The following is a 15,223-nucleotide window of genomic DNA, read 5'->3' on the forward strand; positions in this document are numbered from 1 at the left end:
GGAAGGGGATGGCCTCTGTACTGGGGTCAAGTGAGCCAGAGACTAAAGGCTGTTCGGGACTAGCACCAAACAAAGCTTAAAAGCCAGCGTCTAAGAAGACCTAAACGACTCCTAGTAACTTCACCTTGTCCCAGGACAAAGCCCAAAAATCTTGAAAGGAAGCAAGAATTCAGCATCCAACAACAAAAAATTCATAGTAACTGTCAACCAATCAAAAAATATCAGGCATGCCAAAAAAAAAAAGGGAAAATATAACAAATATAACCTAAAATCAAACCAGAAGAAAAATCAATAATAGAAATACGGCTAGAAATTACACAGATGATAGAACAGACAAAAAGAAATCAGAAGGGAAATTACAAAATATTTTAAACTGAATAAAAATTAAACAACATATATCAAAATTTACTGCAGGCAGCTAAAGCAGTGCTTAGAGGAAAATGTACAGCATTAAACTCATATTTTATAAAAGAAGAGAAGTTTAAAAATCAGTGACTGGTATGGAGAGGGTATGACTGAAAAGGAATAGCAAGCGGGAATTTTTTGGTTGATAGAGCTACAACGTAACACCTGATTAGAGTAGTGTTCACACAAATCCATAAATATGCTAAAATTAATGCAACTACACACAAAAGGAGTCAATTTTATTGTATGTTAATTTTTAAAAGTAAAATAAAATAAACTGAGTAGCATAAAAAAATCAATGATTTAAGCTTCCATCTTAAGAAACTACAAAAAGAAGAGTAAATTAAAATTGAAGTAAGCAGCTAAAGGTAAGAAATAAAGAACAGAAATCAATGAAATATAAAACAGAAAAACAACAGAGAAAAAAATCAATGAAACCAAAAAAAAGTTCTTTGAGAGGACCAATAAAATTAATATAAAATTGATAAATTTCTAGCCAAACTGATCAGGAAAAAAAAATGAAGACCTCAACTATCGATACCATGAATTAGAAAGGGGGCACTACTATAGATCCTACAGACATTAAGAGGATAATAAAAGGGGAATTCCCTGGTAGTCCAGTGGTTAGGACTCTGTGCTTTCACTGCAGGGGGCACAGGTTCGATCCCTGGTCGGGGAACTTAGATCCCACATGCTGCACAGCATGACTGAAAAAAAGAAAAAAAAAAAAAAGAGAGGATAATAAAGGAATATAGTAAAAAAGTTTATGCCAATAAATTCAACAGTTTAGATGAAATGACAAATTCCTTGAAAGACACAAGCTACCAAAACTTGAACAGAAGAAACAGATAAGCTTTAATAGCCCTATATCTACTATAGAAATTGAGTACTTTGAAACCTTTTCTCAAAGAAAACTCCAGGCCCAGATGGCTTCACTGGTGAATTCTACCAAATAGTAAAGGAAGAAATAATACCAGTTCTACCAAAACTCCTCCAAGAAATTCAGGAGGAGGGAATACTTTCCAATTTATTTCATAAGGTAAGCATAACTTGAGAGCAAACAAAACAAGAGAATTACAGGGAGACCACAGACTAATAACACGCAGGAACACAGATGCAAAAGTCCTTAACAAAGTTTTAGCAAATCAAATCCAGCAAAGTATAAAATATGCCTGCCACACTAGGTGGTACTAACCCAGAGTGAGTATCACCTGAAGGGATCAGAGAAAACTTCCAGGAGAAGGTGAGTTCTCAGCAGACCCTTGACAGTTGAGCAGAATTTCAATAGATGGTGATGTTACAGCAGAGAAAATGGCAAGAAAAAACACAGGTGGATACAAGAAGGTGGCAGATCAGCCAAGAACAGGTAGGCGTGTTGGCTCTGACTGGGGTGGCTGCCAGCCTTCCAAAGAACTGTTTCTCTGGGAGCAGTTCCAGACACAGAGCTGAAACCCCTGGAGCCAGCTCTGTGCTACGTGACCCTGACTCTCACCCACCCCACCCCCAGCCATAACTGACTGTTCCGGAGTTAGACATATCACCAACCTGGAACAATGAGATCTCTAGCCCAACAGTTTGAAACCTGAACGGAGACAGACTCCCTGCCTGGGATTTGATGGACCCACAACGCGATCTACCTTAAGGGAAGTCCCCAGAGCTGGTCCTGACCTTCCCTCGGCTTTTCGGCAACTTCTTGGATCCCATGAGCTGCCCCAGGGGCCTTCCTATAAGACTCTCTCTCTTCGTTAAGTTAATGTGAGGTGGTTTCGGCGCCTTGCAACCAAAAGAATATTAAAGAGTTCAGTGAGTACCATGACAGCCACTGCAAGTTTATCTCCATGCAAGAGTTCAATCACTGCGTAGTAAAGTTTGACTCCCTGGGCCAGAGCCAAGGGTCTATGACAGGGAAGTTGGTGGAATCAGGTCAAGTTAGAATGGTAGGTGCAATCCAGATACTCAAAATGGCAGGTACAGGAGACTGGAGTTCCAGGGAGAGAAGAAAGCACCAAAGGTTTCTGAACAGGGGAAGGACACGGTCAACACAGTCTTACAGAGAGTCACCCGGCAGTGCTGTGGAGAATGGATTATAAAATGGTCGTGTGTTTGACCCCTCGGGGAGGCTGTGGTAATGGCCACTGGGATGACGTGCTCAATCTCTCTCTTGCTCTCGTGCCTTTGGTTCTCGCCTCCAGCACCTAACTTAGAGCCAGGCACTGAGCTGTGCTCAGTTAAATTCTGCTGATCAGATAGGCTGAAGAGGGAGAAATGACAACATCTGATGACTAAATGCTGGGATCAAAGGAGGGAAAGAGCTAAAGGTCGCGGCAGTTTCAACCTTGGTTGGCAATTTCAACTGAAACAGAAACGGCAGTAAGTGTGATGAGGTCAGGGTATATTTTGGGGGGATGAGTGTGGTGTAGTCAGACTGTTTCAAAGTGTTGCTCAGTCACCTAGGTAGAAGTCTCCAGCGTGCAAGGGTCAGGAGTTCAGACTGCAGGGCTGGAGTGCGGCGGGCATGGAAGGTGAGGGTCGGGGGAATGGCAGGCGATCCATGGGTGGGGCCGACTCCCATCGGTCAGGCTTGGAGTTCTGTTTACTCCCAGTAACTGAGGGCTCCCGTGTGCCAGTCACCAAGGCAGGAGCTGGAGGGAGTCGCAGAAGCCATGGGAGTGAACGAGATTGTGGAGGGAGGATTCGGAGCCTGCTATGCATCTTTTAGAGGAAGTCTCGGGCTAGATCTACACCCTTGCACGTGAGCACAATGACTTATACAGGAGAAGAGCCATCGTGGCCGGTCCTGTCTCTGGTGGGAAAAGCCTGGAAATGGACTCAGTGTCATTCAGTAAGGGGATGGCGGAATAAATGATGGCACAGACACAGGATTAAAAAGCACGAGGCAGTTCTATAGGGATGGGAAGTGACGGGTTGATACATGATGATGTGAGAAAAACAAGGCACAGAACAGACAATAAAGAATGAACCTCCATTCATGTTGGGCAGGGGGTGGGGAACCCACATAAATAAAATAATATACACTTGTACTTGGGTTTGCATGGATATCTTTAAAAAGACACACAAGAAACTGTTAACATGAACTGCCTGTGAAGAAGAGAACTGGAGGACCAACTTGAGAGGGGAGGCCTCTTTCACTATATTTCCTTTTGCCACTAATCAACCTATTTATCATGATTAATGATTTAAGAGTAAGCACATACTTTATGTTGAGCGCTTTCTCAATGACTCCAGCCATTGGCTGTCTTAGTAAAACCCACCTCCAGCTACCTCCCAACAAGCTGAGGAAAAACCTACTAAAACAACACTTGATGCAAAGTCTCATCTATGCCAAGCCCGGCATTTGGCAGGGGCCAGAAGGAATATTCTTGATTTCTTCTTCAAAGAGATTCTGATGTGGTGCTTTGAGAACTTGCCCGTGTCAAGCCAGGTGGCACACACACCAGCGACTGTTCTCAGAGAGGAAGTAAATGAGTGGATTCTAATCAAATCTGTCAACTCCGCGGAAGTCCGATCCTCACCACTCGGCCTCAACAAGGGAAGCCAGAGAACCACACCTTTCTTCAGAAAGGAAACCTATGCTTCCACACAATCCACTCAGAGTCTATTTTAGTTCTGAACCCAGAAGAGCACATCAACTTTTATAAATAGCAAAACCAAGATTACAATTTGACTGATTTCTGTTCTGATGTCAGGAAAGAGGTAGGAAGCCTAAGTCAGCTGTAAACCAAGGGGTTGAAAGCAAAGCACAGTGCGAACAGTCATGCTGGGTTGGACGGTCAACACTTGAAACTCCTCCTCTGCCCGCCCCAGCCCCGTGCCGCCTCAGTAACCAAGTCCTGTGGCTTTAGTCTGTAGAAAAGCACCTGAGAAATTCTAACGAGGCTGAAGAGAAGTTCTGTGGGAGTCTGCCAAAACCAGAAAGGAAATTCTTCAAGGAAAGCAGCTTTCCTCTTCCCTGAAGGCAGGCAAGCCGAGCAGCTTACCTTTGTTGTGAGACATCGCGTACAGGAGGCAGAGCACGAAGAGCGCGTGGTAATCGTCCTCGGGGCTGTCCAGGGCGTGGTACACCATATCCAGGAAGGGTCTGGAAAAGAGGGGCACGCATGAGCCTCACCTGCACACGGGAAGCAGCTGCCTTAGCCCTTTACAGCCCCACCGCCAGCATGCAGCAGGTCCGCCGTGTGCCCAGTCCAGCACCAGGCCTGGAGGACACAAAGGGGACAGAGAGGCAGGCCCCGCCAGTGCGAAGCTGTCGTCTCCAGGGTAAACCGACTAAGGAACGAACCAACCGCTTAATCACTCAGCATCGTTCACCCGCTGTCCCCGACACTGGGGATAAATGATACCAAGTCTCTGGTCTTGCGGCACTTCCATGCCAGTGGGCAGACAGAGAATGGACACGCCACATCATCACTTCAAAGAGTGACAAGAGAATGAAGAAAACGGGGCAATGTAATAGACTCACAATAGCAGACAAGGTACCAACAAGTCTGAACAATTTTAGAATGTGGACCCTGAAGCAAGAACTGCCTGGGTTTGACTTCTGATTCTGCCTCTACTTAGCTGCAAACCCTTGGGTACGTTACCTAAAACTTTCCCCCATCTGCAAGGTGGGGATTAAACCCTTCGGGGTTACTGTGAAGATTCAAGTGAAATGACAACAGAGAGGCATTTAACACAGGCCCAGGCACAGGGTGGAAAGTGCTCATACATGAGAGCTGCTGTTGGATTTCTATTTTGCGTATTCCAAGGGCACTTCTCTACAATCTCACTTTGGCAGGTCCTGGCCCAGTGATTTCTTGGGCTGACCTTCCCGGACTGGAAGGGATCGATAAGAAGTCTCTCGCCTGATGCTTTGTAGGTGAGATCTATAGAGTGGCTGCAAATATCACAAACCACACACCCTAAATGCTGCCCTTCCAGGTGAACGGCCTGGCCCGGAAAGACTCTTCAACACGAGGATAATAGAATATGCACAGATCTGGCCTGTAGGCAGGAGGCTCTGATCCCATGACTGTCTGCGGCTGCCCCCGGATGCCAGGTTGAAGCCAAGAGAGCACAGCAACTCAATGAGTGACCAAGGGCACACTTTACCCCTGGACGGACACAAGCTACTGTCAACACTGCTGACTGGGTGGGGGGAGGGGGCGGGGGGGGGTGAGGGGCGAGATGATGCAGCAGAGAAACAGGGAGACTATTCACTGCAAAACATTTTATACTTTTTTGAATTTTGATACTCCACAAATGTATCATCGATTCAAAATATTATATTGAAAAATGCAGAAGCAGTGAAACGCACTTGTCATAACATTTCAAACAAACATGTGACACACAGAAATTAAAGGAAGAAACTTTTAAGGAACATTTACGTTCAGGCTCTATTTCCCTGGGGGCCCAGATCTGTCATCACCATTCAAATGCGCGAATAGTTTTGCCATGTGTGGATCTGTTTTTTTCTAAGCCCCTAGCAATAACGCTTCCAAACGTAAGAGCAGGATAAAGTATAAAACACTTTCTTGTAAGCCAGCTGCTTGGAATTTGGACTGTATTTTCATTTGGGAATAATAAGAATAACCAAATGACCAGTAGCAGAGGGAGGGCTCAGTGGATATACCATCTTTCATGAGACGAAGTATTATGAAGCCATTAGAATTTTGTTTACTAAGAGTACAATAAAGTGAAAAAGATGCTTGTGGTTTGATATTAGAGAAAACCAAGAATAAAAAGTAATATACATGGCTATTGGGGGTATAAGCTATTGGGGAGAGGAAGGGCAGAATTCCCACTATATTGGCAGTGAAAACTGGCTGGCAGGAAATCACCAAAATGCTAATAACAGCTGCCTCTGAATTATGGAGAGCTTTTTTTCCTTCTTTATACTTTTCAAGCTTTTTTACATTTTCTGAATGTGTATTACTTTTTAAATTTTAAAAGGATTTTTTTTTTTTTAAAAGAAAAGGGAGAATGTTGTGAATGGTTTCTGGTTTCTTAAGCCTATATTTAACCATGAATGCAGATACAGCCCACAGTGTATGGCGAATATAAGGACAGTTCCACTTTGTACTATGCTGTTTCTTTGGACAAGCAGACCAATGTCAAGATCCAGTTCATGTCGAGGACAAACTGTCCCCTCCCTCATCCTCAGTGCCCTCCTCCTGGCTCAGTGCAGGAGGTGAGAGGACAGAAGTCCGTGGCGGTGTCTCTGACAGCCAACAGCTCAATACCTTTGCAAAGGTATTGGCAACTCTCCACCAGGGACAGTCTCTCCCTGGCACCTGGTCTCAGAGCAGAGCGCAGCTCCTGCCCAGAGTCTCTGGGGGCCACAAATCTGCATGTGGCCCAACTTAAGACACAGGATCAGCTTCCATTATGAACTATGTAGAAGATGCCAAGGTCACCGAAAGTTAAGAAAAAATCTCAATCAACTCTAAGAAAACCCCTCTCCATTAAAATTCAGGAAAAAAAGAAGTCTCAACTCCAACACTCCAACGTAACTTTCTGGTCGGCTGATGTTTTGTTTTTGACAATACATGGGTATTTTTCCTCCTTTAGGAAAGCTACAGTATTACCATACTATGCAAAATACGTGCTGTTTCCATTTATTAGATCCTAAGGAACTGAACACATCATGACAGTATTCATGGAAAAGCAGCCGCTAATATTCTATTAAGCAGATGCACCTACATTAGCCTAAGCATCCCCCACAACATGTCAGTTTCGGTTTTTCAATGATTCATATTCAAATTAAAGCCGTGCAAGCACCTAAAGGTTGCTTCCCCCTCCCTTTCTGTGTTTAGAATGATTTCCTTAATTTTCAGAGCTTCAGGTGTCACATTTTGTTGTCACAACACAAAATCAGAAAGGTCTTGTCAGTACAACTGACAGCCCACATTGTGCTGCAATGACTTTTATTTAACCAAAACTAAAAGTGGCTCCCCTGTGCAACTGATAAAAATTAATCCTGTCTGTTAGATAATTGAAACACATGCCAAGAAAGAGATAAACAAGATGCGGAGGAAAAAATTAGCCTGCTTCGAGTCTTCACTTTAACTTGCATTAATAAATAGGATGCGTGTGTGTGTGTGTGTGTGTGTGTGTGTGTGTGTGTGTGTGTGTGTGTGTGTTTCATCCACCCCACCATGAGAGTTCAGGAAGTGAATGCCTTGCAGGCTGACAGAGAAACCACGTTGCTGTGCGTTTATTACCACTCATATGGCATTAGGAAGTTATTGCAGGCATCTGCGCAGTAGGGCCATTTGATAAGGATGAAGAAGCCTTCCTAACAGTTTGCTGCAACTTCAGGAGCAGCCCTCCACCCAATTCCTTCTGGAAGGGGTGGTGCTACAGCAAGGCTGCAGGCATCTGGAAGCTTTCAGAGGACATAGTTTGGGCAGCCATCACTGAAATGAACAATCAGGCAAGAAGTTGAAGGTGGACAGCGGCATTAAATCCAGCATTAAATTGTGCCGGCTGAGTCACGAGGTCAGGCCCTACGGACAGCGGTGCGCGTGGCGGCAGCAAATGAATGAAATCCAAACGCTTCCCCCAAGGGGATCCTTTCTGGGGACAGCAGAGTATGGCCAGGAGTGGCCAGTACAAGGCCAGACCCATTAGGACGTGGCCCAGCACTGAAGTGCTTGGGGGTGGTGGTGCCATGCCTTAGTCATTCATTCCAAGGGGTGACCACCACGGCCTTGAGGGCCAGCTCTGTCCCTGTGGCCTCTCGAGAGGAGCCGTGTCTCTGATGGAGAAGCAGAACGGCTTGGCTGGGAGGCAGAAGAGGCCATCGGCAGGGGCCGGGGGCGGGAAGAGGCCTGGCTTATCCTCTGTGGGCACCCGGCCAGGGCACCCCCTTCCACAACATCCCAGAGACCGAGCAGCGGTGCCCTACCCCCAGCCCCCGACGGCTGGCTCGGGGGCAGCCCTCCCACAGCCCCGGCGACTACCTGCTCCACTGGGCGCTGTCCAGGCCGGTGGCGGCGCTCTTCTCCTCGTCCGTGGTGTTCTGCTCCTGCACCGAGGCGCTGGGCGCCAGCTCCGGGAGCTTGCTGCGCTCCATGATTACCATCTCTATCTCTGGAAGCAAACAAAGACACCAGGATGAGCCCACACGGCCCCGGACGGAGCTTTACAGACACTCTCGTGCTCAAGACGGAGACTGGCAGACCGCTCCGCACGCGTCCAGCAAACGCTCGACGGCGGTGGTGGAGCCCCTGCAATACGCACGCTGGGGGGAAATAAGACGGAGGCCTGAACCTCTCTCTCCTTTCATCTTGGCAGCGTCGAGAAATGGGGCCCTGATTTTGACGAGAAAGCACAGATCGCAATGATTTATTTCAAGATTGTTTTCTTCAACAGTTATTTATTCTACTGTATTGATACCATGCTTCCTTCCCAGAGTTGAGGAGCGTGGAAGAAATGACACGTGGTTAATAAAACATAACCAAATTCACTGAAAATATTCTGAAACTGTTTACACTGTAGAAAGGCTCTGACATGACCGAAGCCTTTGTTTTCCCTTCCCACTTACAACTTCCAGAAAGCAGAGAGGGGGAGGGACCTCGTTTTATTTTTCCCAATTAAGTAGGGGCAACTTCTGTAGCACCTGACTTGAGCACGGTGTACACTTTCATTTTGAGAAAAAGGCCTGAACCAACAAAGGAAAACATCCTGAGTTAGAGGTGGACGGTTGTTGTGCCGTGAGGTGTCCTGTTACAGAGTTCCTTGATGCACAGGTGTGGACCTTCAAATACTTAGTTCTTAGAACCCAGAGTTCAGGTAATGCCCCCATCTTCGGGAGACATGATGAGGGGAAACAGATGATGAAATGTGAATCGGCATCTCTGTTCAGGAATGATGGGCCGCGGACCTGGGCTCCGCCTCGGCCTTGCCATCGTCTTCCCCTGGACTCGTGCAGCAGCCTCCCACGTGGCCTCTGCTTCTCTTCTCGCCCCCCTAGTTTGTGGTCCACACCAAACCAAGTGATTTTAAGTGGAAATTAGCCCAGGTCCCCTTCTGCCTTCCCATCACACTCAGGATGGAATCCAAATGCCATTTGTGGTATCAAGGCCTCGCATGGCCTGGCCCCCATCCACCTCTGACCTCACCTTGGGGCCCTCCCCGCCCCGCCAGCTGTGCTGAGCTTCTTTCCCACTTGTCTTTGACCAGAGCAAGTTTGTTTCTGCCCCAGGATCTTTACAGGGCTGTCTGCTCTGCCTGGAATGCTCTCACCCGAGTCCTCCCTACCCAGGCACGACTCAATCACATTATTCGGGGCTCAGTTCAAACGTCACCATCTCAGAGATGTCTTCTCAGACAGCCTCCCCACTGGTTTTTCCTTTACCTCTTTTAGTTATCATGAACTAAACTCCATACTTCATTCAGACTTCCTTAGTTTCTCCCTAATATCCTTTTTCTATTCTAGGATCCCATCCTGGATATCACGTTATACCCAGCTGTCATATCTCCTTAGGCTCCTCTTGGCTGTGATGGTTTCTCAGACCTTCCTTCCTTACAGTTTGAGGAGACTGGTCCTCATTTTGTAGCATGCCCCTCAATCTGGGGCATTCTGACTGACGTTTTTCTGATAATTAGACTGGGGTTATGGGTTTCTGGGAGGAAGACCGCAGAGGGGAAGTGCTCCTCTCATCACATCCTATCTAGGGCACAGGCTATTGACATGACTTATGGTTGTGGATGTTCATCTGAATCATTTGGCCAAGCGAATGTTGGTCAAGTTTCTCCACTGGAAAGTGACTTTTCCTCCTCCTTGCATCCCACACCCTTTGGAAGCAAGTCATTAAGCACAGCCCACACTTAAGGATTAAGGAGTTCAGTTCTGTCTCCTTGAGGGAGGAACAGCTACATAAATTACTGGGAATTCTCCTGTATAGATCTGTCCCCTCCCCCCATCTTGATTTTACTTTATAGCATGTATAACTACAGGTATCCCCACCTTTTCGAAAGGTTTGCTTTAGGCCACTTCGCTTTTACGAAAGACCTACATTAGTACCTGTTTTTCTAACCAAAAGAAACCCGAAAAGGATTTTCCCTTTTACAAAAATAGGTAAAAAGCAGAAATAGCACTGAGCGTTGGTGTTGCAGCAACCGTCATAGAGGCGGCAGGCACCCCAAGCAGAGGGAGCGGCCCCACCAAGCTCCTTCCCGGGAACCGCACTCAGCACCTCAGCGTCAAGCTGCCGTAGCTCTGAACTGTGTCTGGGAGCATTGGTGCTTTACCTCCATTTATATTGTGCATCTGTTACCAAGATGTGTCCTAAGGTAACTGCGTCTTGGCTTTATGCCATCTTGTCCTACAAAAGGTTTCATAGGACCACTCTACTTTTGGATCCCGGGGGGGAAACCTGCACCTGGATTTTCTGTTTTCTATTTATTGGTTTGCTTGTTTCTTGTCTGCCTTCCCCATCTAGGATGTGGGCTTCATGAGAGTAGCTACCTTATCTGTCTTGTTCTCCACCAGAACTCCAGTGTCTAGTCCAGGGCCTGGCACACGGCAAGTGCTCATTACACATCTCTGGAGTGGAGCAATGGATGACAGGCCACCGGGGGAGGTTTTGCCTGCAGGCAGGGCTGGCAACGATGCACGGCAGCTGTGGCGTGCAGGGCGCCCCACCCAGCCTGCGATCAGTGTGTGCACAGTGCCTTCACTGGGGGATGTCGCATCCTTGCCACCTTTCTGGGACTCTGTTAGGCGTGACTGTGCTTGCAACTATCCTCTGGCTTGAGGACTGCATCCCCACATGCCCACGTGGGCCCGGGCCCGGGGGAGGGGCTTGCCTGCACCAGGCCCTTCCCTCCCAACGTGGCCTGTAGTCAGACGCCGCAGAGCAGTCTCCCACAGGGCCGACCCTCTCACACAGGTGGGGGCTGACACACGATTTTTAAGTGGAATGTGCCTGCAGAGTTTTGTATTTATTTTAATGTGCATTAGAAGAAAATTCTAGCTGCACAGAAAACCTGTTCTTTTGTGGATGTTACTGCTTAGGATGAAGCTAAATTTAAGAAAAAACAAGTGAATCAATTCACCAAGAGCTACGGAGTAAACAGCAGTCCACGCCGCCTGCGGCCACGGCAAAGAGCAGGAGGCGCTGCAGACTGCTGTCTGAGAAGCACCATTCTCTCCCGGACTCGCATCCTCCCCTCCACCAGCCTCCTTCAGGTGCCTCCCAACTACCCCCGTCTTCTCCAAAGTGGGGTGCAGACACACTTCAGTGGGTATGCCAGATGATTCGCTAGGCAGTACCTCTTTTATTTTTAATTATTATCATCTTTTAAAAATCTACTTTGTGTTATGATGTACATAACATTTGTACATTAATACAGATATGTATAGTTTATAATAAATGTATATCTATTGGGGAGATGCATGTTCAATTATGTATTTATTTCTGTTTACTGCTGGGGCGTGCCATCAAAGACATCTGAAGACTACCAAATGAGATGATGGTGCCAGTCTCTGGCTTCTGCCCTGTGACCTTTGACCTGCTTCCCATACTGCTGCGAGGCCCCCTTCCTCCTCAACTGCCTGGCTGACACAGCAGGAACTCAGCTCCAAGGACTCCCCAAGGTTCCCGGGCCAAGCCTTAGTGCCTCCACCTGCTGTGACATGGTTGTCCCTTTTTGGCTTTTTAATCTCCCTGGACACTCTGAGAATTCTGGAATAGAGGAGAGGTTAAAGATAACCCAGTCTAGTGCTCACCAAACTTTGTTGAGCAGGTGCATATTAATTCTGAACGACAATTTCCCAGGGCACCACCATGGTAAGAGGTGAGAGCAGAGCTGCTCCAGGTACAGAACGGGTGGGCGGGTGCCCGAACATCTCCAGCCACGGGTTCCCTCACGGCCTCCACAGAGGCCCCTAAAGCTCCTTTCTGGAATTCTGGAGCTTCCCACAAAAAGGCCTGAAAACCACTAGTTTGGTCCTGAATACTGAATCTGAAGAAACAGAAACCCAGAAGTATAAGGACTCAACACAGCTAGAAAAGCAGCAGCAGAAGCCAAGCCTGCTCCCCCTCCCACCTCCTAGGTCATGTTCTGGTGCAGAACCAGGCCCACAAGGGAATCTCCATGCACAACGAGGTTTCCGAACCTCGGCTGTGTCACCCTGGCTGCGCCCCTGTTCCCCCCGTCATGCTCCTCCTCCAGCCGGCATGGTTGTGGGATGAGCTGCTCCACTTAGTTTTCTAGGTAAAATACACAACGCTTCTTTCAAAGCCAAACAGGTTTTCCCCCTTCTTTTAAACAATTTTATCCAAACAACTCTTAAAAGTAGTGATGCTTACCTAGGCCTGCCAGCTCCCTGCAACTGTATGCAAAATGCTATGTGGGCATGAGAGGAGTGGGTGATAGGTTTTTGAGCTTGAGGAGAGGGTCTCGCCAGATTCTCACCACTCCAAAATGGATTCTACAGCCATCTTCCAAAGTGGCTGCCGAAGAGCATCTGGCCTGTCTTGGTGATCGAGGGTCAAAGGGCACCCTTCTTTATGCCACACCAGGAGGTCCGGCACGGTTCTGCACAGTCTTCTGGGCCCCCACTGCCACATCTCTCTGCTGACACTACACCCGCCTCAGAGAGGCCTAGGTCCCCTCCCAAGGTGCACTCGTCACGCTGCCGCCACCAGGGAAAGCAGACCAGTGGGCTCATGTGGACACAGATTTCTCCCGATGGTCCCTGAGGCCAGGACCCAGGTGCTGATGATGAATTCCCAGGGGGGCTCCATCTGAACCTCAGTTATTAGGTTCTTTACCATGAGCTCCCACCCCGCCAGGTTTCTCTTTTGGAGTCTGAAGGGACTGCAGCAATACCCTAGCCCAGTTTTGCTCAAACTTCAGTCATTTGCCTGCCTTTACAGTTTCTGCCATGTCTGTGTGTTGCTTGTACTATTTGTTACTTACTTAATCATTTTATTTGAACTCCCACTTTTTTTTTTTTTTTTACTTAAATACATTTTCAACGAAAACTTTAAATCACTCCTATATCCTTCAACTGAGCAATCCCACTCGCAGGAATTTATCTGGAAGATACACCTCCAACGATATAAAAATGCACACCTACAAGGATATTCAGTGCACTATTATTTGTAATTGCAAAATACTGGAAACTACCTAAATGTCTGAGCATAAAGATTGGTTGAATCAACTATGGTATGCACCGTGCAGCTGGGAAAGGAACGAGGAAGATCACTGGTGAACTGATACGGAGTGATTTCCGGAGATAGAGCTAAGTGAAGAGAGCTAAGTGCCAAAGAGCATACATGGTGGGCTATACCCTGCATGTAAGAAAGAAGGGAAAATAAGGAAGCATACCTACCTCTGCTGCTTTTTACACAAAGAAACGCAGGAAGGATATTCCAGAGAACAATAAGTTAGTTATCTACAAGAGGGAGGGGAACAGGATGGAAAGAATGTGGGAGGAAGGAAGGACACTTCTTTGTACAAACCCCTTCGCAAAAGTTTTGAGTTTGTTAACATTCCAAATTATTAAAAAAAAAAAGAAATTAAATCAATACGAATGGGAAGGGAGAACCCTAAACTAAAACAAACAAAGAACAACAAAAAAGACCAAAATATATTTCAAATGAATACCATACCTATCCTGAAGGGGGAAAAGAAAGGCAAGGCAGACAGATCCAAGTAGTTCATGACACAACACTTGACTCTATACCCTCAATTTGTGGACTGGGGATACATGAAGTATTTGGTGGTGGGGGTGGAGCAGGGAACTGCAAACAACCCTGAACTCTTTATTTATCAAACAACAAACAGTTCTGGAACTTTTAAAAGATGTATTACAGGATTGAGCAAATCGTAAATGTTTTGATGTCACTGGGAGCCAGGGCTCTCGCTGTAAAAGAAGAGACATCCAAATCTGGAGTGGGGGAAGGCAAGAAAGAACCCTCTGGGAATTGACTGGAATTGGAGGAATTGGTAATGTGTATTTTGTATACATACATGCATATATTTCCTAGCTCTGTGCATTGAAAGGGCCAAAAAGCAAGACACCCCATGTAGTCATGAGCACATCTGGTGCCCAGATCTTGGCCTCTAACACCATCGCCCACTGAAAGGAACCAGGGCTTTTCAGAGAAATTAACCCCGAGGAAGGGCACAGTAGGTGGGAAATGAACCTGGAATACCTTGTTATGACAGAAAGTGTCAGGACTGATTGAAAAAAAATGATGGGGGCAGATCACAAAGACATAGGAGCCAGCTTGAAAGGGTTCTCAAGGGCCAAATCTGGGATGATTTGAGTAACAAATTAATTAAACACAGTAATGAAATATAAACCACTAAAAAACTGGAATCCATGAGTCTGTGCCAAGAAGAGATAGATAAATAAATAAATAAATGAATGGGAGGAAGGGAGGAATCTTGCTTACAATGGAATACTGAGTGCTGACACTGGAAAACCAACATTCTACCACCATCCTGGTAAAGACTGGGTCAGCAAGAATCATCAATGAATGCCATATCTAAGGGGGAGTTTTTTTAAACTGAAGTATGGTTGACTTACAATATTGTGTTAGTTTCAGGTGTACAGCAAAGTACACACACATATATACATTCTTGAACATATATATATTCTTTTTCAGATTCTTTTTCATTATAGGTTATTACAAGATATTGAATATAGTTCCCCGTGCTATACAGTAGTTCCCTGTTGTTAACCTATTTTATATAAAGTTGTGTATATCTGTTGATCCCATACTCTTAATTTATCCCTCCCCACAACTTCCCCTTTTGTAACCATAAGTTTGTTTTCTATGTCTGTGAGTCTGTTTTG

General features: G+C 46.4%; 1 protein-coding gene across 4 annotated transcripts in view; it reads right to left on the reverse strand.

Moving 5' to 3' along the window:
* CLEC16A (C-type lectin domain containing 16A) overlaps positions 1 to 15,223 on the reverse strand; it is a 209,506-nt gene that overhangs the window by 131,196 nt on the left and 63,087 nt on the right. For all 4 annotated transcript variants that reach the window (XR_014017681.1, XM_081257432.1, XM_081257433.1 and 1 more), the window contains exons 11-12: positions 8,367 to 8,496; positions 4,404 to 4,504 (exon numbers count right to left, since the gene is read on the reverse strand). Coding sequence is in view for 3 of the 4 variants with exons in the window: in XM_081257432.1 (XP_081113558.1) it covers positions 4,404 to 4,504; positions 8,367 to 8,496 (231 nt within the window). In the remaining variant the exon portion in view is untranslated. The remainder of the gene's footprint in view (positions 1 to 4,403; positions 4,505 to 8,366; positions 8,497 to 15,223) is intronic.

Source organism: Mesoplodon bidens (assembly GCF_964165515.1).
Source record: "Mesoplodon bidens genome assembly, chromosome: 15".
In the NCBI taxonomy this organism is placed as follows: domain Eukaryota; kingdom Metazoa; phylum Chordata; class Mammalia; order Artiodactyla; family Ziphiidae; genus Mesoplodon; species Mesoplodon bidens.